Source organism: Rhinoderma darwinii, chromosome 9 (assembly GCF_050947455.1).
Source record: "Rhinoderma darwinii isolate aRhiDar2 chromosome 9, aRhiDar2.hap1, whole genome shotgun sequence".
Lineage (NCBI taxonomy): Eukaryota > Metazoa > Chordata > Amphibia > Anura > Rhinodermatidae > Rhinoderma > Rhinoderma darwinii.
In genome coordinates this window covers 14,125,295-14,150,939 of record NC_134695.1, presented here as the reverse complement: position 1 = coordinate 14,150,939, position 25,645 = coordinate 14,125,295, and the positions used below count along the sequence as shown (strand labels likewise).

General features: G+C 41.0%; 1 protein-coding gene across 2 annotated transcripts in view; it reads right to left on the bottom strand.

Annotated features, from left to right (window-relative positions):
• STX5 (syntaxin 5) overlaps window positions 1-25,645 on the bottom strand; it is a 68,530-nt gene that overhangs the window by 13,262 nt on the left and 29,623 nt on the right. For both annotated transcript variants that reach the window (XM_075837296.1, XM_075837295.1), the window contains 7 exons: window positions 25,463-25,533; window positions 12,583-12,638; window positions 11,123-11,193; window positions 10,915-11,031; window positions 10,757-10,813; window positions 10,560-10,641; window positions 10,337-10,437 (listed from right to left, as the gene is read on the bottom strand). In XM_075837296.1, the coding sequence (XP_075693411.1) occupies window positions 10,337-10,437; window positions 10,560-10,641; window positions 10,757-10,813; window positions 10,915-11,031; window positions 11,123-11,193; window positions 12,583-12,638; window positions 25,463-25,533 (555 nt within the window). The remainder of the gene's footprint in view (window positions 1-10,336; window positions 10,438-10,559; window positions 10,642-10,756; window positions 10,814-10,914; window positions 11,032-11,122; window positions 11,194-12,582; window positions 12,639-25,462; window positions 25,534-25,645) is intronic.

Genomic DNA, 25,645 nt, shown 5'->3' with positions numbered 1-25,645 from the left:
TTTTTATTGTATATTTTGGGAGGGTTGGTAACCCAAAAATTTTTGATTCGGACACTGTTTTTCGTTTATTTTTTTCGCGGTGTTCACCGTGCTGGAAAAATAATATTACAGTTTTATAGTTGGGGTCGTTACGAACGCGGCAATACCAAATATGTGTACTTTTTTTAACGTGTTAATTTTTTTCCTATAATAAAATACTTATTATAGGAAAAAAAAAGCATTCTTTGTTTATGTCACTTATAACTTTTATTTTTACACTTTTTAAAAACATTTTTATTATCTTTTTTTTACTTGTCCCACTAGGGGACACTTAGACTTGCAGCTTTGATCGCTGCTGGAACACATTACACTACACACGTAGTGTAATGTGTTATAACTGTCATTGTGACGTGACAGTCACACTGACAGGAAGCTTCGGAGGACCGGCCGGAGGCTGATCCTCCGAGGCTTCCGTACATGGCAACCCGGAGGTCATTGTCTGGCCTCTGGTTGCCATGATAAGGATCGCCAGCCCCCGCAAATACATGTGGGGGGCTGCCGATCCGCTGTAACCCTCTTCGATGTGGTGATCGCAATCGACCACCGCATCGAAGGGGTTAATTGCCGATTTCAGCGGCGACAGGCCGCTGATCGGCAATGGGGAGAGCAGGGCTGACAACCTGCACAGTTAACCGCCGCTGCGGTGTAGCGCCGCGCGGCGGTTAACTGTTAAAGCGCGGACGTAACTGCACGCCCAGGTGCGCGAAGTTACTGCTCACCTGGACGTACAGTTACGCCAAGGTGCGGGAAGGGGTTAATAGAATATTAGATACTAGGCTATTAAAATATCAAATTATTAAACTATTAAAATATCGAAATGCTCCGTTGAGAGAGATAAGTGTATGCATAAAATATAGTATTACGATAGTAATTTGTTTGGAAAACAGAACAAATGATAATACAAGGGTAATAATAATATCGCAATAGTATAGTAATAATAATATAGTTGCTGAAATACAATTTAAACAAGATGTATTATTTAGATTGACAATGGGATGATAAGTACAATGAAAATATAATATAAATATAATATATATTTCAGCAACTAAATTGTACATCTTGTTTAAATTGTATTTCAGCAACTATATTATTATTACTATACTATTGCGATATTATTATTACCCTTGTATTATCATTGTTTTATTAGTCTGTTTTCCAAACAAATTACTATCGTAATACTATATTTTATGCATACACTTAGGCTATGTTCACACGGAGTATTTTGGGGGAGGAATATCTGCCTCAAAGCTCCAAACGGAATTTTGAGGCAGATATTCCTCCCCCAAAATACTCCGTGTGAATAGCAATTATCGCGCCGTTTTTCGCCCGCGGCCATTGAGCGCCGCGGGCATAAAACACGCTTTCTCCTGCCTCCCATTGAAGTCAATGGGAGGTCGGAGGCGGAAGCGCCCGAAGATAGGGCATGTCGCTTCTTTTTCCCGCGAGGCAGTTTTACTGCTCGCGGGAAAAAGACGCCGACGCCTCCCATTGAAATCAATGGGAGGCGTTCTCGGGCCGTTTCTGCCGAGTTTTGCGACGCGGTTTCCGCGTCAAAAAACTCTGCAAAAGACCCCGTGTGAACATAGCCTTATCTCTCTCTCTCAACAGAGCATTTCGATATTTTAATAATTTGATATTTTAATAGCCTAGTATCTAATATTCTATTAATTGCGATGATTATGAAGCACAAATGTTTATTAATATAAAAAGATAGGTTTGCACCTACCATTCATCTCCCCTCTGTACTTTGCTCCGTGCGGTGCGGTTTGCGGTCCACCGTGCGTTTCATGGACATCTGGCCCTCATGAGTTGCGATGATGGTTGTCATGACGCCCATACAACGCCATTTGTTTGTGCGTTTCATGGTACGTTCCAAGGTCCTTGTTTGTGATGGCTCCCGGAGGCGTGACCTCCCTCTATCCGATAAACAGTAAGGAGTCTTTGATATTATATGTTCCATATTTATATCATATTCATCTAATCACATACGCTATTTACCTCCTTTTTTCGGTGAAATTTATTAAATATTAAATATGAATTATTTTAGCTTTTTAACATGAACTGACTTACTTACGGGCTTCCTACCTAGCACATGATGTATGTCGGTTTGTTCACACTGCTACACACGGACCATCCATATGCCACATTGGCCTTTTTTTTTTTTCTCCAACTTTATAAACAAGAGTTGTTTCTGTGACCTTTGACCTTTGACCTTTACCTGGTTTTGGCGTTTTTTTTTTTACTGAATTGGCCCTATCACTGTTCACTTGTATATGTATATATATGCATGATCTTGTACTGTATGTGTTATCTGCCTGAGGAAGACGCCAGTCCGGCGTTGAAACGCGTAGCAATCTGTTTACCTTGCTTTATGCAATAAACCAACTTTTATCAACCAAGCAGCGCCTACAGTATCCCTCTTTTTTATTTTATTTTCTTTACAATTTTCATCAAGGCAACTCCTTTAGGTGTTTGCGTTTGGGGATCGGCAGCAGCTTGCACCTCTCTGCATTTACCTGCCAGTATTTGCAATTTTGAAAAGGAAGCACATATTTTGTTTCCCTGGAAAAACAAACCTCTTCTGGCGCCGTGTCCTTTTTTCTTTTATCGATCACCGTTTTTAAAATGGACAGGGAAGAAAACCTGATCCAAAACGGGTCAAAATCGGACGCTAAAAACAGAAACACGGTTGAGAAAAACCGACCAAAATGGCCGGTTTTATCAGCCAACACTCGGACCCCGTCATGTGAATTGAGCCTTAGATAAACAAACTGCTTACAACACTTTAGGCTCTATTCACACGACAGGGTCAGAGTATCGGCCAATAAAAACATCAGTTTTGGTCGGCCGTTTTGCATCCGTTCCAGGCAGTGTTTCCGTTTGCAGCAGTTTTTTTCCCCTGTCCGTTTTAAAAATAGATGAATTTGTCAATTTTTTGCCACACCACACTTCCCTCTGTAGATAATGCCACATTGCCCCACTCTAGGCAGTGCCACACAGCAACCCTGTAAATAGCACCCCCATAGATGGCACAACCCTTCCTGTAGATAGCGCCACTGTAGGAGCTTTATCAGCACATACATTATATTAACCCCTTAACGCTCCATAACCTACTATTAGGTCATGCCAACTATAGCGTTCGCGCTCAGTGACCTAATAGTAACACGGCGCCGTTTACGCGGGGCGCGTTCATGAGCTGTGACAGCTGCTGTTTCAGACAGCAGACTATCACAGCTCAATGTGCAGGGACCCATCGCGAAGATTCCCTTGCCGATTAACCCTTTAGAAGCCGCGTTCATTAGCGACTGCGGCTTCTTAAGGGTTAAACCACAATCGACGGCCCGACCCACGATAGCGGGCCGCGATGGCTACTATGGCAACCAGAATCCTAACAATGGACTCTGGCTACGCCATCGACGGAAGCCTAGTGGGTCCTGACGAAGTCAGGACCCACTATGCTTGCTGTCAGTGAGTAGCTGACAGCTCTGATACACTGCACTACGCATGTAGTGCAGTGTATTAGAATAGCGATCAGGGCCTCCTGCCCTCAAGTCCCCTAGTGGGACAAAGTAATAAAGTAAAAAAATTATGTAAAAATAAGAAAATAAAAGTTTTAACCCCTTAGTGACCACTAATACGCCTTTTTACGTGATTCACTAATGGGCTTTAGGCTAGGCTGACGCCTTTTCACGTCAGCCTAGTCTAAGTCCTGCACGGGTCTCCCGTGCAGGCAGGAGCCGGGGCTCTGCTGTCTGATGACAGCTGAGCTCCTGCTCCAACGCCCGCGATCGAAGTTTACTTCGATCGCGGCCGTTTAACCCGTTAAATGCCGCCGTCAATAGCGACCGCGGCATTTAACTGTTTACAGAGGGAGTGCGCTCCCTCTGTCACCCATCGGCGGCCCGCGAATGCAATCGCGGGTCTCCGATGGGGTGTCATGGCAGCCGGGGGACTGATAAAAGCCCCCAGGTCTGCCCTGGACATATGCCTGTTAGGACGCGCCGGAGGCACGTCCTAACAGATTGCCTGTCAGATTTACACTGACAGGCAATAATGCTCTGGTATACGAAGTATACCAGAGCATTATAGCAGCGATCGGAAGATCGCACAGTAAAGTCCCCTAGTGGGACTAATAAAATCAGTCATCAAAGTGAAATAAAGATTATTAATAAAAAGTACAGTAAAAAAAATAAATAAAACCATTTTATTCCATAAAAAGTGGTTTTATTTAGTAAAAGTGTAAAAAAAAAAAAAAAAAGTACACATGTGGTATCGCCGCGACCGTAATGACTCCATTAATAAAGTTAATAGGTAATTTAAACCGCAAAGTGAACACCGTAAAAAAAAACGCAAAAAACCATGGCGAAAATTGCAATTTTTTTTCCATTGCCCCCCAAAAAAGTCATAATAAAAATGAATCAATAAGTCCCATGTACCCCAAAACAGTACCATTCAAAACTACGTCTTGTCCCGCAGAAAACAAGCCCAAAAAATCACTACATTGATGGAAAAATAAAAAAATTACGGCTCTTGGAAAGCGACGATGCAAAAACAAATAATTTTAGTTCAAAAGTGTTTTTATTGTGCAAAAGTCGTAAAACATAAAAAAAACCTCCACATATGTGGTATCGCCGTAATCGTACCGACCCATAGAATAAAGGTCACATGTTATTTACGTCGCATAGTGAACGGCGTCAATTTAAAAACGCATAGAACAATGGCGGAATTTCAGGTTTTTTTTTATAATCCCCCCCAAAAAGGTTAATAAAAGTTAATATAAAAATTATATGTACCCAAAAATGGTGCTATTAAAAAGCACAACTAATCCCGCAAAAAACAAGTCCTCATACAGCTATGTAGACGAAAAAATAAAAACGTTATAGCTCTTTGAATGAGACTATAGAAAAACAAATAAAATAGCTTGGTCATTAAGGCCTAAAATGGGCTGGTCACTAAGGGGTTAAAAGTGATAAAAGTAAAAATCCCCTTTTTCCCCTTATCAGTCCTTTATTATTAATAAAAATATATAAACAAACAAATAAACTATACATAATTGGTATCGCCGCTTCCGTAACGGCCTGAACTACAAAATTATTTAGTTATTTACCCCCGCGCGGTGAACGCCGTAAAAGAAAATAATAATAAACCGTACCAGAATCACAATTGTTTGGTCACTTCACCTCCCAAAAAATTGAATAAAAAGAGATCAAAAAGTTGCATGTACCGAAAAATGGTACTGATCAAAACTGCAGTTCGTTACGCAAAAAATAAGTCCTCGCACGGCTTTCTTGATGGAAAAATAAAAACGTTATGGCTCTTAGAATAAGATAACACAAAAAGTGAATGATTGTTTACAAAACGTATTTTATTGTGCAAACGCCATAAGACATAAAAAAACTATAAACATCTGGTATCGCCATAATCGTATCGCCCCGCAGAATAAAGTGAATATGTAATTTATAGCGCACGGTGCACGCTGTAAAAAAAATAGAATAAAAAAACAATAGTAGAATTGCTGTTTTTTAGTCACCACGCCACCTAAAAATAGAATAAAAACTGATCAAAAAGTCACATGCACCCCAAGAAAACTACAATGGATTCCTCAAGGTGTCTAGTTTCCAAAATGGGGTCACTTTTGGGGGTTTTCCACTGTTTTGGCACCACAAGACATCTTCAAACCGGACATGGTGCCTAATACAAAAGATGCATCAAAATCCACTAGGTGCTCCTTTGCGTCGGAGGCCGATGCTTCAGTCCATTACCGCACTAGGGCCACATGTGGGATATTTCTCAAAACTGCAGAATCTGGGTAATAAGTACTAAGTTGCGTTTCTCTGGTAAAACCTTTTGTGTTATAAAAAAAAAATTGTATAAAATGGATTTTCTGACTAAAAAAAAAAGTCAATTTCACCTCTACTTTGCTCTAAATTCCCGTGAAACACCTAAAGGGTTCATAAACTTTCTAAATTCTGTTGTGAATACTTTGAGGGGTCTAGTTTCTAAAATGGGGTGTTTGATAGGGGTTTCTAATATATGGGCCCCTCAAAGCAACTTCAGAACTGAACTGGAACCTAAAAAAATAAATAAATTAGGTAATACATCGCTTCTTACATTATACTGATAATGAGCTGTGCCCACCCCGAGATGACCCCAGTTTTGACCGTTTGTATAAATGAAGAACCCTATTAGACCGTTTCAGTGCCCGGTTTTCCCAAGCATTCACCACGAGAAGTGTATTTCGATTGATGAGTCCTTGGTAGATTTTAAAGGGAGGGTTCAATTCCTCCAGAACCTGCCGGGTAAGAGGGCAAGGTATGGCGTGAAGATGTATAAGCTGTGCGAGAGTGCATCAGGGTATACCTACAAATTTAGGATATATAAAAAGGGAAGGACACCAGTATTCAACCCCCATAATGCCCCGTCCCCCCCCCCCCCTTACTGGGAGTTATCGCAAAAATTGTGTGGGATTTGGTGCACCCACTGCTGGACCAGGGTTACCACCTCTACCTGGATAATTTTTATACCAGCGTCCCGCTCTTCAACTGCCTCGCTTCCAGAAGTCCTGCGGCATGCGGCACTGCTAGAAGAAATCTGAGAGGCCTCCCTAAGACTCTGCAGGGCAAACAAGAAGGGGGACACCCAGTACTTCTGGAAGCGGGGCCACACGCATCGTACAAGGGCAAAACTTTCCAGGAGAAGTTCCCCAAACTGGCAAGAAGGGAAAAAGTCAAAAGAGGTGCAAAGTCTGCTATAAGAGGGGGAGAAGGGAGGACACAATATACCATTGTGACACGTGTCCCGAAAAACCAGAGCTCTGTATGAAAGAGTGTTTTAAAATTTATCATACATCCCTTGGTTTATAATTGACCCCAATTTTACTTACCCTGATGCACTCCGCACAGCTTATCCCCCCTCGTCTTTCCCCTCTGAGCCCTGCTGTGTGCCCAGGCAGCTGATAACAGCCACATGTAGGGTATTGCCATACACGGGAGAACCCACATTAGTTCATGGGTTGTATGTCTCCGGTCAAAATGCTCACTACACCTCTAGATGAATGAAAGGGTGTCGTTTTTAAAACAGGGTCACTTCTTGCGGGTTTCAATTGTACTGGTACCTCAGGTGCTTCTGCATACATGACTTCGCACCAGAAAATCCCCAGTAGGCCAAATGCTGGTCCTTTCGTTCTGAGCCCTCCCATGGGCCCAGGCAGCAGTTTATCACCACAAATTGGGTATTGCTGCACTCAGGACAAATTGCGCAACAGAATGGGGTATTTTATTTCTTGTGAAAATAAGACATTTTCAGCCAAAACTACATATTATTGGAAAAAATTAATTTTGTTTTAATTCCCAGCCCAATTCAAATAAGTTCTGTGAAAAAACTATGGGGTCAAAATGGTCACAACACCCATAAATGAATTCCTTGAGGGGTGTAGTTTCCAAAATGGGGTCACTTCTGGTGGGTTTCCATTGCTTTGATACCTCTGGGGCTCTGCAAATGCGACATGGCACCCGAAAACCAATCCAGCAAAATCTGGACTCCAACAAACACATAGCGCTCCTATCATTCTGAGCCCTCCCATGGCCGCAAATGGCAGTTTATCACCACAAATGGGGTATTACCGCACTAAGGACAAATTGGGCAACAAAATGGGGTATTTTGTTCCCTGTGAAAATAAGACATTTTGATCACAAATGACATCTTATTGGAAAAAATTTCATTTTTTTAATTTCACAGCCCAATTCAAATAGGTGCTGTGAAAAAACTGTGCGGTCAAAATGGTAACAACAACCATAAATGAATTCCTTGAGGGGTGTAGTTTCCAAAATGGGGTCACTATTCGGGGATTCCTACTGTTTTGGCACCTCAACACCTCTTCAAACTTGGCATGCTGCCTAAAATATATTCTAATAAAAAAAGAGGACTCAAAATGCACTAGGTGCTTCTTTGCCTCTAGGGCTTGTGTTTTAGTCCACGAGCGCACTAGAGACACATGTGGGACATTTCTAAAAACTGCAGAATCTGGAAAATACATATTTAGTAGTATTTCTCTGGTAAAACCTTCTGTGTTACAGAAAAAAAAAGAATAAAATTGAAATTCAGCAAGAAAAATGAAATTTTCAAATTTCACCTCCACTTTGCTTTAATTCTTGTGAAATGCCTAAAGGATTAAAAAACTTTCTAAATGCTGTTTTGAATACTTTGAGGGGTCTAGTTTTTAAAATGGGGTGTTTTATCAGGGTTTCTAATACATAGGCCCCTCAAAGCCACTTCAGAACTCAAGAGGTACCTTAAAAAAAAGGCTTTTGAAATGTTCTTAAAAATATGAGAAATTGCTGTTTATGTTCTAAGCCTTGTAACGTCCAAGCAAAATAAAAGAATGTTCAAAAAACGATGGCAATCTAAAGTAGACATATGGGAAATATGAACTAGTAACTATTTTGGGTGGTATAACCGTCTGTTTTACAAGCAGATACATTTAAATTCTGAAAAATGCTTTTTTTTTTTCTCTTAATTTTGCAATTTTTCACCAATAAACACTGAATATATCGACCAAATTTTACCACGAACATGAAGCCCAATGTGTCACGAGAAAACAATCTCAGGCATATCCAAGATGGATCACAGACTAGTTGCCTTCCTTTTCTTGGTTGCCAAAATAGCAATAGCTACCTCTTGGAAGAAAGCCACTATTCTGTTAGACTTAGTAAAACGTAGACTGAACTGGATAATGATTAATGATTACCTACATGGTACGGTACCAAAGAAGCCCAAATCCAGAAGACATGGCAGCCTTGGATAACATTCTGGTAGTCTCGTAGCAATGCTTTAATTATGTAATACTCGATTTTTTGTGCATTACTATTCATAGATTGCTCTAACCCAGGCGATGATCGCAAGAATATATGCGATAGCCCTTTTTTTACTGTCCTTTTGATTTTTTGTGAGTCTCCTTTCTCTCCCCTCCCACCTTTATATGCTTGATTATTCCAACTACATCCAGGTCCTATGTTGTTCGGAGCTTAGAAATCTGTTGAATCATGATACTGATTTATAATGTTTATTGATAGAAATGGCATAGTTTTTCAATTATATTGTAAAACTCAATAAAAACATTGTGAAACAAAAAAAGGAGGCCTAGATGTCTTTGAGTGTAATAATATTACAAGTTATGATTACTGAAGATGGGTCTTTGATCCAGGGATTTATTCTGATTGCCATATAGGAGTCGGAAAGGAAATTTTCCCTAAAATTAGGAAAATTGGCTTTTGCCTCATGGTGGTTTTGCTTTTCCCTGGATCAACGTTTACACCCCGAAATACACCTGAAAACTGCGTGTGAACATACCCTTATAGTTACTCAAAAAACCACAAACACAATAGGCTGAACTGGAGGTCTTTTTTTTAGCCTTAGGCTGCACGCACACAACCGTCGGCCGTTGTACGACCATTAATGATGGGTCCGTGAAACACAGACGGCACACGGATGGCTTCAGTGTGCAGTCCGTTGTTTCACGGACCAAATCAATGAAAAGGCGGAGACTGTCCCGTCAAAAATGGACAGGAATAGGACCGGTCGTATTCTTGACGGAACGGCCGCACGGTTCCGTTAAAACAACGCAAGTGGGCATGGCCCCATTGAAATTAATGTGTCAGGGTGCTATCCGTTAAAAAAACGGATAGCACCCTGAAGAAAAAAAACTGAAGTGGGCATGAGGCCTTACGGACAACTTGAACGTTTATTGTTAGGTGTGATGCGCATCAGGTTCTGCTTCAGTCAAACTTTTAGCCACAAACATGAATTTTTAGGTTTTGGTTTTTTTAAATAAAATATTACGCTTTGATGAAAGTTTGCATGATTGTAGGTAGTGTTCAGGTCCTATTACACAGCCTGACATTGCCTGGTTTATCAGCGCTAGTTTGCTCCTTTCACAAAGAGAAATGATTAGATATGTATAGGGACGAGAGCTCGTCACTACGATCGTTCGTATCCAATACATTTTCATCATGTTGGCAGCGCATCTCCATGTTTACACAGATGTGCTGCCGACAACAAAGTCTGCATTTAAGAGCAGATTAGCCGATGAACGAGCGTTCGCTTGTGCATCGGCTGATCGTTGCCCTAATTATACAGGGCAATGATCGGGAATGAGCGTTCACATGAACAATTAAGTACCTGATCATTGGCCCACGTAATAGGGCCTTTAGGGTTTTTTTGTCTATCCCAAAAATCCCTGTAATCTCTGGCAGCGAAAAGGTTAATCTTCTCAAGGATATCTTTGTTCTCTTGTTCCTACCTGTTCATCTATAAGCTGCAACTGTTGACTGACTTTAGAATCCATCTCTATCGTCACATCACCACGTCTGCGGGAATCGTCTTGAAAGAGAACCGATGGCCCTGAAAATGACGATATGCAATGAGACCAAGAACACACAACTTCTCCATTACAAAAGATGCGTATGCGAAAGTGACAAGGCAGGACAGATGAAAATAGTGATAAGAGATCCTGACAGAATTACCCATGCTGTTGTGATGGAGGGGAAGAGAGGAGACCTGGCCCTGAGAGAACTGTTCTCTGCGACTTCGCTGCTGTTTTAGATTCTGGGGTATAAAACACAAAATGTTAAGAAATAAATCCTAAAAAGAAACTTAAGAACAAAAAAAAAACTGTTCTCACCATTTCAATCTAGTGAAAATATCCAAATATCAAACTCACCTCTGTTCTTACTTCCAATACGGACTTGAAATCATTAGACATTGATGCCAGTTTTGACTAGAAAAGACAAAGTGACAAGTGTTGCAGTTTTGGTAGGGTGTAATATGAAGTGCACAGAATGAGAGGTACATTAGTAATGTGGTATATTACCAACTCACCTGAAGGGAAACCACCACAGTATTAGAATGAGTTTGGAGGTGCCGCCCACTCTGACTGCCCCTAGCTCTCACAAAGGACTGTAACTGAGCAATCTGCTGATTCAAACTATTAATGTCCTGTGGGTATATGGAAATAATCCATGTATTAAAATATACAAGAAACAAAATGTGTATTATGATACAAAACAGGTTATACACAGACACCTACTTGCTTAATAATATATGTAAGTTCCTCAATTTCCACAGCTTTGTCATCGAAAAGAGACCTCCTTTTAGCCACTATAGGAAAAAGAAAACGTCTGAGTTCCATGCAACTCAAAATATTAAAGTTACTGTAGATGACATGAGATAAATAAGAGATGGTTATTCTCATTAGCAAACTTAAAGGATTTACATTTAAAAGAAGACTTGAACAGACAGTCGGGACTGCATACATTTTAGTGGGTCAAGCGGAGGCCAATGCAAGTGACAAGTGGACAGGTTAACATTTTGGGTGTGAAAACAAAATCAGAAATGTTTCATTTTAAGGCTAGTTATTCAGTTGAATTTCTAGAGAAGTTGGGTACTCATTGATAAGTTACAAAAAGAGGAAATAGGGGAAAAAAGTGGTCACACAATAAACGATGTGACAAATGTGTCAGGAACAGGTGGCAGAAGGAGACACACAATTTGCCTTAAGCTGGTCACTTAACAGTTGTCAGGCAAATGCTTGTTTGGCCGACAGTTATTGCTCACGACTGCCCCATGTACGTGCACGCTGAGCCGGGCTGACCGTGCAGGTCTTTCCAATGGGAGAGGGAAATAAGCCCATCTCCCGCAGGAACAAAGGATCAGATATGTTGAAATCCAACATGGAGATACTTCTTTCTCCTTTCCATCTGCCATCAGGGGAGAATCGCGACATCCCCATACCCAGGGAGTCGGCCGATACCGGACTAAAATCGGTGGGTTGGGCTGAATTTCTCTAGTGTACGGACATCTTTAAAGGCCATTTTACACTGGCCAATTATCGCGCAAACGAGCGTTCATATGAATGCTTGTTCACAATCATCGTCCTGTGTAAACAAGGCAATGATCAGCTGATGAACGAGCAAACACTCATTTATGCAGCAATAATTATTATAGTTTTCGGCAGCACTGTATTAACAGGGAGATGTGCTGCAGACATGATGGAAATGGATGGGGAGGAACAATCAAAGTAACGAGCGCGTCTCCATACATAGCTCCTTGTGAAAGGAGCGCCGATCAACGAGTTATCTCCTTGACCGGTGCTAGTTTTCACAGCTTATATCAGGCCATGTAATAGGACCCCAACTCTTGACAAGAAATAACCCTTAGTGATAAGTTTAAAAACAAATGGAGATTCTAGCAGCCATATGAGAAATTAAGAAATCCCAGTGGTCGCACTAGAGTTTAAAAACACACGACAGACTAAGGTTTTTTCTCTTAGCTTTGGATCCTTCAAGCTTGGAGCAGCTAGTAAGAGTTTATTAGGAAATTGCATTTCCCTAAAATATTGGCCTGTGTACCATCAAACTGGAGGTACATTTTCACCTCTATGAATTCAATTCCCAATAATGCAACATCAGTCAGATCTGTCCCACATAAATATAATTTATAAATAAGATAAGATTTATTAAACAGAGAAGATATTTTGCCTATACTTACATATTGTCAACTTTTCCAATTTGGTAAATGTGTTGCTAAGGTCTTTTCCAATGCGCCTGCAGAACAGAAAGAGTTTCAAGCTCAACTAGTTGAATATAGTAGGAGTACATTTTATGATAGAAGATATATATATATATATTGGTCTGACAGAGACTTCACTTCATTGCAGCAAACAATATCCCTGTTCTATTATCTCTTAGCTTTTATAGATAATACACTCCAGAACATTGAAACTGCAAAACCAAAAAGAGAAAGTTTCGGAATTCTGGAAACTCACAGGATCGATAAACACGTTAATGATATGCAAATGATAAAAAAAATTTAACAAAATATTTCAAACATCTTTAATTTGTTCAGTATAGAGTTTGAGCACCACACACAGAAATAGACGCACTTACACTCCTTGCCATGCTATCATTGAGGTGATTAATGGTTGTCTGAGGAATTTTATGCCACGCTGGATGCACTTGGGCACGCAAATCATCAAGATTGGCTGCTGGCAGCTCCCTTTGCAATTGCCGACCAATGACGTCCCATATGTGCTTAATGGGAGGCAAGTCCAGAGACGCTGCAGGCCATGGTAGCACGTTTAGTCCACGAAGTCTGCACACAGTAGCACAAGCTTCTGGGACACTTTGGAACCACTGGTTCCATAACCAAATCAATGTAACACCCAGCTGTTAGTATACCTGAAATGAAGACTAGAGGGGTCCGGCTACTGTACATTATACCAACCCACACTATAATCCAGGGAGTAGGACCGGTGTCACATTCCCTTGTGAAGGCCTCTTCGTGGTGCTGCCTACATGGTCTCCAGACCAACCTCCGGCTATCATTGCATCCAAGGCAAAATCGGGACTCCTCAATGAAGAGAATAGACCGCCATTCCAGCCTTGCTGTGCACCATGATAGCCTTTGAGAGCAGTGGTGCGTGGTCAATGGAACACCTGTAGCTGGACATCTGGCTCGTAGCTGGTTGCCGCCCTGGGATTGTGATGCGACGTCTAATTTCACTTGCAGTACAGAATATTCACTAAGCTCCACTCTTCCAATCTGAAGATCCGTTCGTGCAGAGGTTCCCCTCTGTGCACCTCTTGAAGTCATTCCCATTCATTGTTCTACCAACCTCCGGGACATACAACGTTAAACAGTGCAGACATCTCGGCCTAGGCGTGTAGCCACCGGCCGGAGTGATAAACAAAAGTCTCAGTTCAAGGATTCTGTACCTCAGTTTGCGACAAGTGGCGTTAACTGGCATGTCGACGAACAGGAGGCATCGTATAATCATCCCACACCACTTGATCTGAATTTTGAGGTTTCATTCGGCTAAAAACTTTGCTTTCAACCTGGCATTTATGCCCTCCCCCCCCCCCCCCACCCTCCAACATGCCACAGATTGGAGCTAGGTGCTTGAAAATTTGATTTGCAGATCTTAGCGACACCTGCTACTTCCTTGATTTGCAGGAACTTACGGCTTGCCCATCTTTGTGTTGCAATTTCAACATTGGGGATTGTAGATTAATAGTCAGGATCTGAAGATGAGCTAATGTGTATAGGGGCCTCCTGACTGTCCCCCAAGTTGAATCGAGAATCGGGTGCGTTGGATTTCAAGAGACCTGATGCTTCTAGAGGCAGTTTGGAACGCTGCAACAAAGCAACATCAGCACGAGAACTGTGAATCGGGAGCTTCATGGTATAGGTGGTGCATTACACCACTCCATCAGACGCTTAGCATTGTGCATGGTGGTCACTGGACTCTGGAGAAGTGAAAACATGTTCTCTGGTGTGATGAATTAAGTCTCACTTTCTGGTAGTATGATGGGGGGAATCTGGGTTAGGCGGATACCCGGAAAACTCTACCTACTGGAATGCATAATAGATACTGTAATATTTAGGAGAGGAGAAGAGTGAAGGCGGTTAGTCACAAAAGGCAGCCCGACTTCATATTAACGATCATGGTTTTGGAACAGGATGTCCAACAGGCTCATATAGGTGCGATGGTCAGGTGTCCACATATCTTTGGCCAGATTGTGCAGCAGTATTAATTTCCCTTACTGTTCACAATAATATAGTCTCAGAGGAAAATAAATAACTTTAGTAGCAGAAATATAAATATCCACTCACAACTAACATCACATGCAAAAGAAGCACCATAGTAATAAAATGCACTGAGTGTATCGATAAACAAAAAGGGAACGATTCTGAACAAAAGGAAAAAACAAAAAGATGTAATCATAGAAATACCACTTATACACCGTGAAGTGACATATTCTTGGCTGAACATGGATGTGGCTAAAAATAGATCATAGACAATGATATCTCAACACATTCAATATCCTGCTAGCATGTTAGGCTGGATAAACACAGGCAGTTTGAGCCAAAATACAAAAAAAAGGACATGTATTTGATAGTCTTTCCTTTATGATTGGTCCTTTCTTCTGGATCCACTTATGGCTCGGACTTAACCCCTTAATACCAAAGGTATTTTAAATCTTAATGACCAAGCAATTTTTTTAATTTTTCCATCATCACATTCAGAGTTATATTTTTTTTATTTTTTAGTCAACACAGCTGTATAAGAACTTGTTTTTTTCTGAACAAGTTGTAATTTTTAATAACACTAGATTAGGGTACATATACATTTATTGATTAACTTAACTTTTGTGGGGGGTGGGGGGGGGGGTTAATGGAAATAAAAACCCCAGAAATTTGAGCATTCCTTTTTGCGTCTTAAATTTACACCGTGTGGTATAAATAACACCTATACTCAGGTCGCTGTGACTGCAGCAATACCAAATTTATATAGGTTGTGTTATATTTTACAACTTTTACACGGTAAAAAACACTTACATTTGTTTTTGTGTCTCCATATTTTAAGAGCCATAACTTTATTTTTCTGCGGATCAGCTTCCAGTTTTTATTGGTAAAATTTTGGCGTACATAAGATTTTTTGATGGCTTTTTATCACTTTTTTTTAAGGCAGGATGGACAGAAAATACCAATTCTGGCATTGATTTTATATTTTGTTTGGTTTTTTACAGGGTTCACCGTGCAGGTAAAATAATGTAACCGCTTTATAGTTCAGGTTGTTACGGATGCAGCGATACAAAATGTGTGTAACTTTCAAAAAAAAATAAAAAATAATTGTTTTCTCACAATAAAGAATTTTGTAAGTGGGAAAAAGTGGCTTTTTAATTTTTTCTTTTACTTGGGAATTTAATGTATTTAAAGAGGCTCTGTCACCACATTATAAGTGCCCTATCTCCTACCTAAGAAGATGGGCGCTGTAATGTAGGTGACAGCAGTGTTTTTTATTTTAAAAAAAAAGATCTATTTTCACCACTTTATTAGCGATTTTAGCTTTATGCTAATGAGTTTCTCAATGGACAACTGGGCGCGTTTTACTATTGACCAAGGTACTCTCGCTGTAACCGGTCATTTACAGCGTGATCTCGCGAAATTACGCTTGCTCTGCTGTAACTACCACAGAAACATTAACGAAGTGTCGGGATTGTGAATAGACATCCCGAGGAATGTCTATTTACGGTCTAAACACTTCAGTATCGTTAATGTGTTAGTATAAGACAGCACATACTGATCTAAAAGGATCCCTATGCGCTGATTAAATGAATGGAGAGAAGTGTATGACGCTGATTGGTCAGCGTCATACATTCCTCTGTACAACGCCCACTTGGTCAATAGTAAAACACGCCCAGTGGTACATTGAGAAACTCATTAGCATAAAGCTAAAATCGCTAATAAAGTGGTGAAAATAGATCGTTTTTTAAAATAAAAAGCAATGCGGTCATCTACATTATAGCGCCAATCTCCTTATGTAGGAGATAGGGCACTTATAATGTGATGACAGAGCCTTCTTTAATATTAACTTCATTAAACTTTTTCTCAACCTTTTTTTTTTTTTTAGTCCCACTAGAGGACTTTACTATGCGATCATTTGATCGTTTTTATAATACAGAAGTATTGCAGTGTATTATGGCTCGTCAGTGTAAAACGGACAGGAATCTTTTAGGTCATGCCTCTGGCATGGCCTAGCAGGCATTCACTAAAGGCAGTCCTGGGGGCCTCCGTTAGGTAATGCCTGGGCTTGCTGATCAGCACGTGGAGCCTGTGATCACAATAGCTGCCAGGTTGGAACGCTTGCACATACTACTGCTGCGCCTAAGATGACAGTTAATCTGGACTCACATTTTTCAGACTCCGGCACTTCGGATGAGGAGATGTTGGGTGCCGAGTCTGCCCGAGCTACTGACAAGCTTGATGGCACGTCGAGGGGGTAGCCGCTCCCTGATCAGGAGACAATGGCGGGAGCTGAGCCCACGCTCCGAGACGTATTTTTGGCTATTAATTATTACAAATCTACGCTGTCCACCATGAATGTGAAGGTGGGTGCCATGAAGGAAGATCTAGCCATTATAAGATATACATGATATGCAAAAAGTTAATGAGCGGCTTGGAGAAGTGGAGTGTCGAGTCACAGACCTGGAAGATCAAGTGTTAACGACTATGAAGGACTCTAAAAAGTTGAGTCAAGGTATCGTGGCTCACGATATCGTGGCTTTGTTTAACAAAACGGACGACCTAGAAAATAGGCTACGCCGTAACAATGTCAGACTGATTGGAATACCGGAAAAATCTGAAGGTTCTAACTGCACTGAATACATGGAGAAATGGTTGCGCACCACCCGGACATCCTCCGCGGCCTATACTGGCCAAATTACTACACTTTAAAGATCGCGATGTAATTCTTAGAAAAGCGAGGGACCTTCCGTATTTGGCTATAAATGGCGGGAAAGTCTCCATCTTCCCAGATTATTCAGCGGAGGTTCAGTGTAAAAGAGCACGTTTTCAAGATGTCCAGAAAAGACTGCAAACTTCCCAGGTGGCATATTCTATGCTATACCCAGCGAAATTGCGTGTTGCAGCACTAGGAGGAACTCATTTTTTTTACAACCCACAACTCAACTTGATGGCCATGATAGGCAACTGCGAGACATGGCGACCGGAATTATGATTCACATGTTTTTCTTCTACGGGTCATGTCTTATGGGACTTGAAATCTGTTAAATGCTGCATAAGTAGTGAGTATGTGGCCTGGCCTGATGCAATCTATCGGTTTATTGGGCAGAACTCATGGGCTTTATGCCTAGCAAGAATATTGTTATGTTGAAATGCAGGATATATGTTCTTACAGTATGTTGGAATGCTATACACAACTTTTCTATGGTTCTGAACATTGCACTAGTAGGAATTTAGATGCCCACTCTCCCAGTGGGAGAGGTTCGACATGTGAATATATGGTTTTTTTTTGGTGGTTCTGGGGTTAAAGTTGGCACAATATATGATTGTATGTGTGTGTAGAAGAAACATACATCCTTGTTTTAAGAAGCGATATGACAGGTTAAACTCAATGTCCTCTTTTGAATATGGCTATATCGGTCAGATTAGATGGAATATTCGGGGAATGGCTGATGCCATGAAGAGTCAGGCCATTTTTCAATACCTAAACAAACACCAACCAGCAATTGTGTGTCTACAAGAGACACATTTGATAGAGGACAGATTACAACAGCTACAAAGGAGATGGGTGGGATTTAGCCGTCATCCCACGTTCTCTGTGTATTCCAGGGGAGTCAGCTTATTAGTACACAAACAAATTCCATTTAACTGCTTGGGACATGGAGATAAAGAAGTTCAGTATATCTGTGTGTTATGTACCATATACTCGAAACTGTTCATAATAATATCTATTTATATACCACCTCCTTTCTTTAATAGAGTACTGCTTAGGCCCTATGCCCACTTCAGTTTTTTTCCTTCAGGGTGCTAGCCGTTTTTCTGACGGCTAGCACACTGACCCATTCATTTCAATGGGGCCATGCACACTTGTTTTTTTGACAGTCCCGTTGCTCCGTTCCGATCAAAAGTAGAGCATGTCCTACTTTGGTGCTGGATTCCGGGACCGTGAGGCCCATGCAAGTCAATGGGGCCGTCAAAAAAACTGAAGGCACACGGAAGGCATCCGTGTGTGACGGAGCCGCTGCCTAGCAACGGCCGGGTGGGCAGAAAAACATAAGAGAAATATTACACTAATCGGCAGTCACTTGTCTCGACCAATCACGGATAGAGAAAAGAGATTGCGGATTAAAAATAAAAATCAGTTCATACGCACCCGGTCATTGTCTTGGTGACGCGTCTTGCGATTGGCTGCAGAGGCGGTCACGTGGGATGAAGCGTCATCCCTGGAAGCCGGCCGACTGACGTCATCATGACGTGCGTGACCGCCACTACAGCCTGTGATTGGCTGCAGCGTCGACATGGATGAAACGTCATCGCTGGAGGCCGGACAGGAGGAAAGTAAGTATGAATTTTTTTTTTTTTATTACATTAACATTTTATTTTCCGTGCGCCGAGCATGGTACTGTCCAGGGTGCTGAAAGAGTTACCGCCGATCAGTGCAGCCCATTAACTCTTTCAGCACCCTGGACAGTACCATGCTCGGCGTACGGAAACACGGAGTGCACACGGCCGCTAAAACGGGCACACGGATGCGTCACAAACTGCCGTGAAAACTGTGGCGGAAGTGTGCACGAGGCCTTAGGGCCATGTCTTTTGTGGCTGATAAGCCTGGGATTCCTTTGATTTTTCTTGGAGATTTTAATAATGTTCCTGACTCCAATTGGGACAAATGTAGAGATGAGGTTAGGGATGACAGTGAGGCTATGACTCCGTTCGGTACTCTTGCACGAGAGTTGGGATTACTGGGTATGTGGAGGTTAAGACATCCCCATGAGAGGAAATTCTCATGTTGTTCATCCACTTACTCCTCTTTATCCAGGATAGATCTGGCTTTAGGAAATGAATGTATGATGTCCTTGGTCAGTCAGGTAGAGTATCTCCCTAGAACGTTATCTGATCATTCTCCAATGGCCACATGGCTACATGGCCCTCGAATGTGGAAACTGAACCCCTTCTGGCTAACTCTAGTTGAGAAGCAGGGATTCATTGCCCAAAGGATAGAGGATTACTTTCAAATTACTTCTGTCCCTTATGTATGGGATGCGATGAAGCCGTATTTACGAGGCTTGTTTATACACGCAATGAATAGACACAAAACTGCAGCAAGGGCGGTAGATAAAAATTTACATGAAGAGTTGTGTAGGTCTGAGGAGGCATTTATTTCAAGCCCTACTGTGGTACATCAGACACAATTAAAAACTGCAGAAGATGTATTAAATCTTCATCTCTTAGAAGTAGCGGGTAGAAAGAGGCAGTTTCATGCACAAACAGCTTTTGAAGAAGGGGAGAAGGCTGGCTATATGTTGGCAATGGTAGCAAAAGCACAACAAGATGTTGCTCATATACCTGCTTTGAAAACCGTGCGGGGCAATAGTTACGGAAACTTCAGTGATCTTAGAGGTTTTGGGGGACTTCTGATCTATGCCTCCAAGGTGTATCCCTCCAGAACGGATATTTGCTCATTCTTAACTAGAGCACAACTCTCCCAATTGTCAGGGGAGGCTAAATATCTTTTGGACGCTCCGCTTACGCTGGTGGAATTGGAAGACGCTGTCAGACAGATGGCTAATGAGAAGGCGTTTGGGGCAGATGGATTGCCAGTTGAAATTTATAAAACATACCCTGCGGTACGGTTATCTAAATTATTGGAAGTATTTCACCATTCACTGGCCCATGGTTCCTTGCCGGCTTCTATGCAAGAGGTTATTATTGTGGTCTTGCCATAACCAGGGAAGGATCAACAAGTAGCTGAATCTTATCGCCCGATTTCATTACGTACGACTGATGTTAAGATCTTGGCGAAGGCCTTAGCTCTGAGGTTGAATAAAGTTATATCTACCATTATACACCCAGATCAGACCAGCTTTATGCCTGCAAGGTCCACTGCTATGAATCTGAGACGCTTATTTCTAAATCTTCAGTTGCAGGCAGATAACGTAGGGGACAGAGCTATTATTTTATTGGACGCTGCTAAAGTGTTTGATAGTGTGGAGTGGCAGTATCTTTGGTGCACCTTGGAGGCTATGGGATTTGGATCTTCCTTTATAGCATAGATTAAGGTCCTGTATTCTTGTCCTAAAGCTCGCATACGGGCAAATGGAGGATTGTCTGCTCAATTTGCTCTTAAAAGAGGCAGGGCTGCCCATTATTGCCCCTTTTGTTTGCTGTAGCAGTGGAGCCACTGTCTGCACTCATACGTTTGTCTGATGATATTAAGGGATGGACCTTTGCAGGAAAAAGTGGCACTTTATGCAGATGACATGTTTTCTTTCTGGGGGATGTCAGTGGATCAATGGCAGCAGCAATATCCCTTATTGAGACTTTTGGTGCATTATCTGGCTTTAAAATAAATCTATCTTGCTCCCTGTTCACCCACTGCGCAATGCCCCAAGGTGAGCGTGTACAAAAATGAAAATATTTGGGGATAGAGGTTTCAGCCTCCCTTCTGGATTATATATCACTTAATCTACAACCACTTTTGGTCAAATTCAAACTGAAAATAACAGCATGGTGTAAGTTATATTTGTCAGTTGTGGGTTGGGCTAATCTCATAGAGATGATCCTAATGCCACAGTTGTTGTACATTTTGCATAATTCAACTGTATGGATTCCTCTACGTTACTTTTACCATGTTAATGCACTATTTCGGGATCTAATATGGCGCAGGGGTCACCCTAGACTTAAAATTATAAATCTTACAACGTGCAAAGCATGACGGTGGGTTAGCCATACCTAATCCTTGGTTATACTTCCTTGAAACTATTTAGAATTGATCGAATAGTGCGATCTTACAGATGCAATTTGGTTCATATGTTTTATTGTCAGTTTTGGAAGCAGGTAAATCTTTGCTTTTAGCTAAAAACATGCCCATCTATACGCGAATGCATAAAGTTTGGGAAAAGGCACGGTCCATTAGAACTATAGGAGACTGCACAGCTTTTATGCCTTTATGGGGTAATAGGGCACTGCAAGAGTTCTTTTCTCTTGAAGGCTTTGAGGAATGGAGGTTGGGTGGCATTTGTCATATGTCACAGTTGCTTCATGATGATACGTTTAAAACAGATTCAGGAGGAATTTGGATTGCCACGAAGTTCTTTTTATAAGTATTTACAGATAAGACATGCATATGATGCCCAGTGGAAAGTCACTGATATGACTATACATTCAGATGGATTGTTGGCTGTATTGCATAATGGGAGTGGCACCTCTGGGGTTATTTCCACCATTTATCAATTATTGCTAGGTAAATTTTTGGATAAATATCCCATGCTTGCTTCTCGAAAATGGGAGCGGGATATGGGTCCCATCTCTGAAGAACAATGGTCGGATATCATGGAAGCAGTCCCGAATGGTTCTTAGTGAGGCTGGGCGCCTTTCACAACTATACATTAGTCAGAGTATATAAGACCCCTAAATTCCTTTCCAACATTGGTGTATGTGGTGATTCTACCTGTCCAAGATGCTCGGAAGATGGGGCTGATCATACCCATATGTTGTGGTCATGTACACATTTAATACCATATTGGTCAGAAATACTGAAACTGATTAAGGATGCCTATGGGATTGCGCTTCGGGGGGACTCCTCTGGAGTGCGTTTTGGGGTGTGTCACACATATACAGATTCATGTCTGGGTAGGCTCACTATTGCAAGGTTGCTTTACATAGCTAGAAAACTTATTTCACTACACTGGATACAGGGCACCCCGCCGACTAGGAGTGAATTCATTGCTAAAGTGAATAAAATTATTATACTGGAAAAAACGGTGTATGTAAAACATAATGCTGTTAAAAAATTTGAATCCATATGGGATCCATGGTTGTGCGTATCGGAACTTGCACCTTTAACCCGTTAGTGACCGGCCCATCGTGTTTCTACGTCGGCCACTAACGGTACTTATTCCGATGCAGCGACGTAAAAAGTCTATGGCATCAGAATAAGGCAACAGAGCTGGGAGCTGTCAAATCTCCCTGCTCTCAGCTGCCAGAGGCAGCTGAGGGCTGGGAGCGTCCCTGCTCTGCCGAGTGAGATCGATATTACTATCAATCTCACCCGTTTAACCCCTCAGATGCGGTGCACAATAGCGTGCACCGCATCTGAGTGGTTTTGGAGAGAGGGGGGGAGCTCCCTCTCTCTCCCACCGACACCCGGCGATACGATCGCCGAGTGTCTCCAATGGCAGCCGGGGGTCTAATAAAGGCCCCCAGGTCTGCCTGGAGTGAATGCCTGCTAGATCATGCCGCAGGCATGACCTAGCAGATGCCTGTCCGTGTTAAACGGACAGGCAGTAATACACTGCAATACAAAAGTATTGCAGTGTATTATAAATGCGATCGCAGAATCGCATATTATAGTCCCCTAGTGGGACTAGTAAAAAAGTGAAAAAAAAGTTTAAAGTTAATTTAAAAAAAAGTGAAAAAAAATGAAAAACCCAGCTTTTCCCCTTACAAAATGCTTTACTAATAAAAAAACAAAATAAAGTTAAAAAGTTACACATATTTGGTATCGCCGCGTCCGTAACGACCCAGACTATAAATATATTACATTATTTAACCCGCACGGTGAACGCCGTAAAAAATTTAATAAAAAAACTATGGAAAAATTGCTGTTTTCTGTGAATCCTGACTTAAAAAAAATGTGATAAAAAGTGATCAAAAAGTCGCATCTACTCCAAAATGGTACCAATAAAAACTACAAGTCTTCCCGCAAAAACAAAGCCCTCATACAACCGCATCGGCGAAAAAATAAAAACGTTACGGCTCTTCAAATATGGAGACAAAAAAACAAAATAATTTTGAAAAAAAAAAGCGTTTTTACTGTGTAAAAGTAGTAAAACATACAAAAACTATACAAATTAGGTATCGTTGCAATCGTAACAACCCGCTGAATAAAGTTAGTGTTATTTAGATCACACGGTAAACGGCGTAGATTTAAGACGCAAAAAAAGAGTGGCGAAATTTCAGGTTTTTTTCTATTTCCCCCCAAATAAAAGTTAATAAAAAGTTAAATCAATAAATAATATGTCCCCCAAAATGGTGCTATTAAAAAATACAACTTGTCCCGCAAAAAACAAGACCTTATACAGCTATGTCGACGCAAAAATAAAAAGGTTATAGCTCTTGGAATGAGACGATGGAAAAACTTAAAAAATGGCTTGGTCATGAAGGTCTAAAATAGGCTGGTCATTAAGGGGTTAATGTTGATGGGATGATAGCTGTGATCACATGCATCTCCTGAATGAAGATTCTTTGTATTGTACCCTGATTAAACTTGTATACTGGGGGGGATAAGAATGGGAGGTCTAAGGGAGATATGTCTGTCTTGAAAATGTACTGTAACTGTTCTCATTGCTTACTTGCTGTTTGGAATATGTATCACCGCATACGTCTTTTCTGTCATATGATGGTACCTGGGGGGAGGGTTTTGTATGTTTCGTTTTTGTATTGTACAATCTTTCAAATATCAATAAAAAATATTTGATAAAAAAAAATCAATAATTATTTAAAGGCTATGTACATTGAATATTTCAGGGTGTTTGGTGCAACTTTCTAATCACATTTAATTAATAACTATTTTCACTTTTTGAGACACAGCTGCTCTGTATTCTGTATACACAGCAGCTGTATCTTGCGCTGAGACCTGAATTCGTCAGGTCAGTGGTACGGACTGGTTGTCACTGAACCAGTTAGGGTATGTGCACACGATAACTGCAATTACGTCTGAAAATACGGAGCTGTTTTCAAGGGAAAACAGCCCGCTTTTCAGACGTTTTTTGAGCAAGTCGTGTTTTTTACATCCGTTTTTGGAGCTGTTTTCATTGGAGTCTATGAGAAAACGGCTTCAAAAACGTCCAAAGAAGTGTCCTGCACTTCTTTGACCAGGCAGGACACTTCTTTGGACGACGCGTAAATTACAGGTCGTCGGCACAGTACGTCGGCAAACCCATTCAAATGAATGGGCAGATGTTTGCAGACGTATTGAAGCCGTATTTTCAGGCGTAAATCGAGGCATAATACGCCTCGTTTACGCCTGAAAATAGGTCGTGTGAACCCAGCCTTAGCCCCACTGACCTGACGGATACAGGTTTCATTGCACGATACAGCTGCTCTGTATACAAAGCAGGTGCATCTAAAAAAAGTAAAACAAATTTTTAATAAAATGTAATTAAAAAGTTGCACTAAACATACGGATACACATTTTTATTTAAAAAAAAACAAAAAAAAAAAACGCATGTGTGATTCTAACCTAACTGTGTACGTGATTACAAAAGCCGCCGTATCTTATTCTTCTACACAAGAACTGTACTCTCTACTAAGACTTTATTATGCTTATGAGGAACTGTTTATAGTGATCTCAGGATTTATTCTCAAATTTAATTTCATAATTTTTTTTTTAAATGGATATATATGGAAAGCGCTACTCAAGAGGCAGGGATAAGAGAGGTGATGGTCGCTTTTGCAAATAAATTTACTCACTATTATCATCCCTCTTATCCTTGCCTCTTGAGTAGCGCTTTCCATATATATCCATTTAAAAAAATAAATAATTAAAGTTCTATTTTCTGCCGCACCAAAACCTTGATGCAGATCTCTGGATACTGAAAGCTGCAACCACTTTACCTACTACTGCCTACTCCATAAGTTGTACCTGCCAGTACAAACTACCTTAGATGAATGCAACTACTTACCTATGCTTTACTATAATCACCCCACCTATCAGGTTTATCTTGCACCATGTGGTGCTGTGTACCTTTTTTTTCATTCCAGATACTATTCTCAAATATATCTGTACAACCCATAAAATGGCTGCCACTTCAATAAAAAGTAGAAGGAAGGATCTTCTTACTTGGCCATTAGTGTGAATTCACTTCTCTGTTTTACAGCATTGAGGGAGGGATTAGACAGCTGTACACCATTCTGAAAATTAAAGAAAAGCAAAAAGTGATTCTTACATATTACTTAAGAGGGGGAAAAAAAATTAATGAATAAGAAAACTGAATAATTTGAGAATTTAAAGAGTAACTGCCGT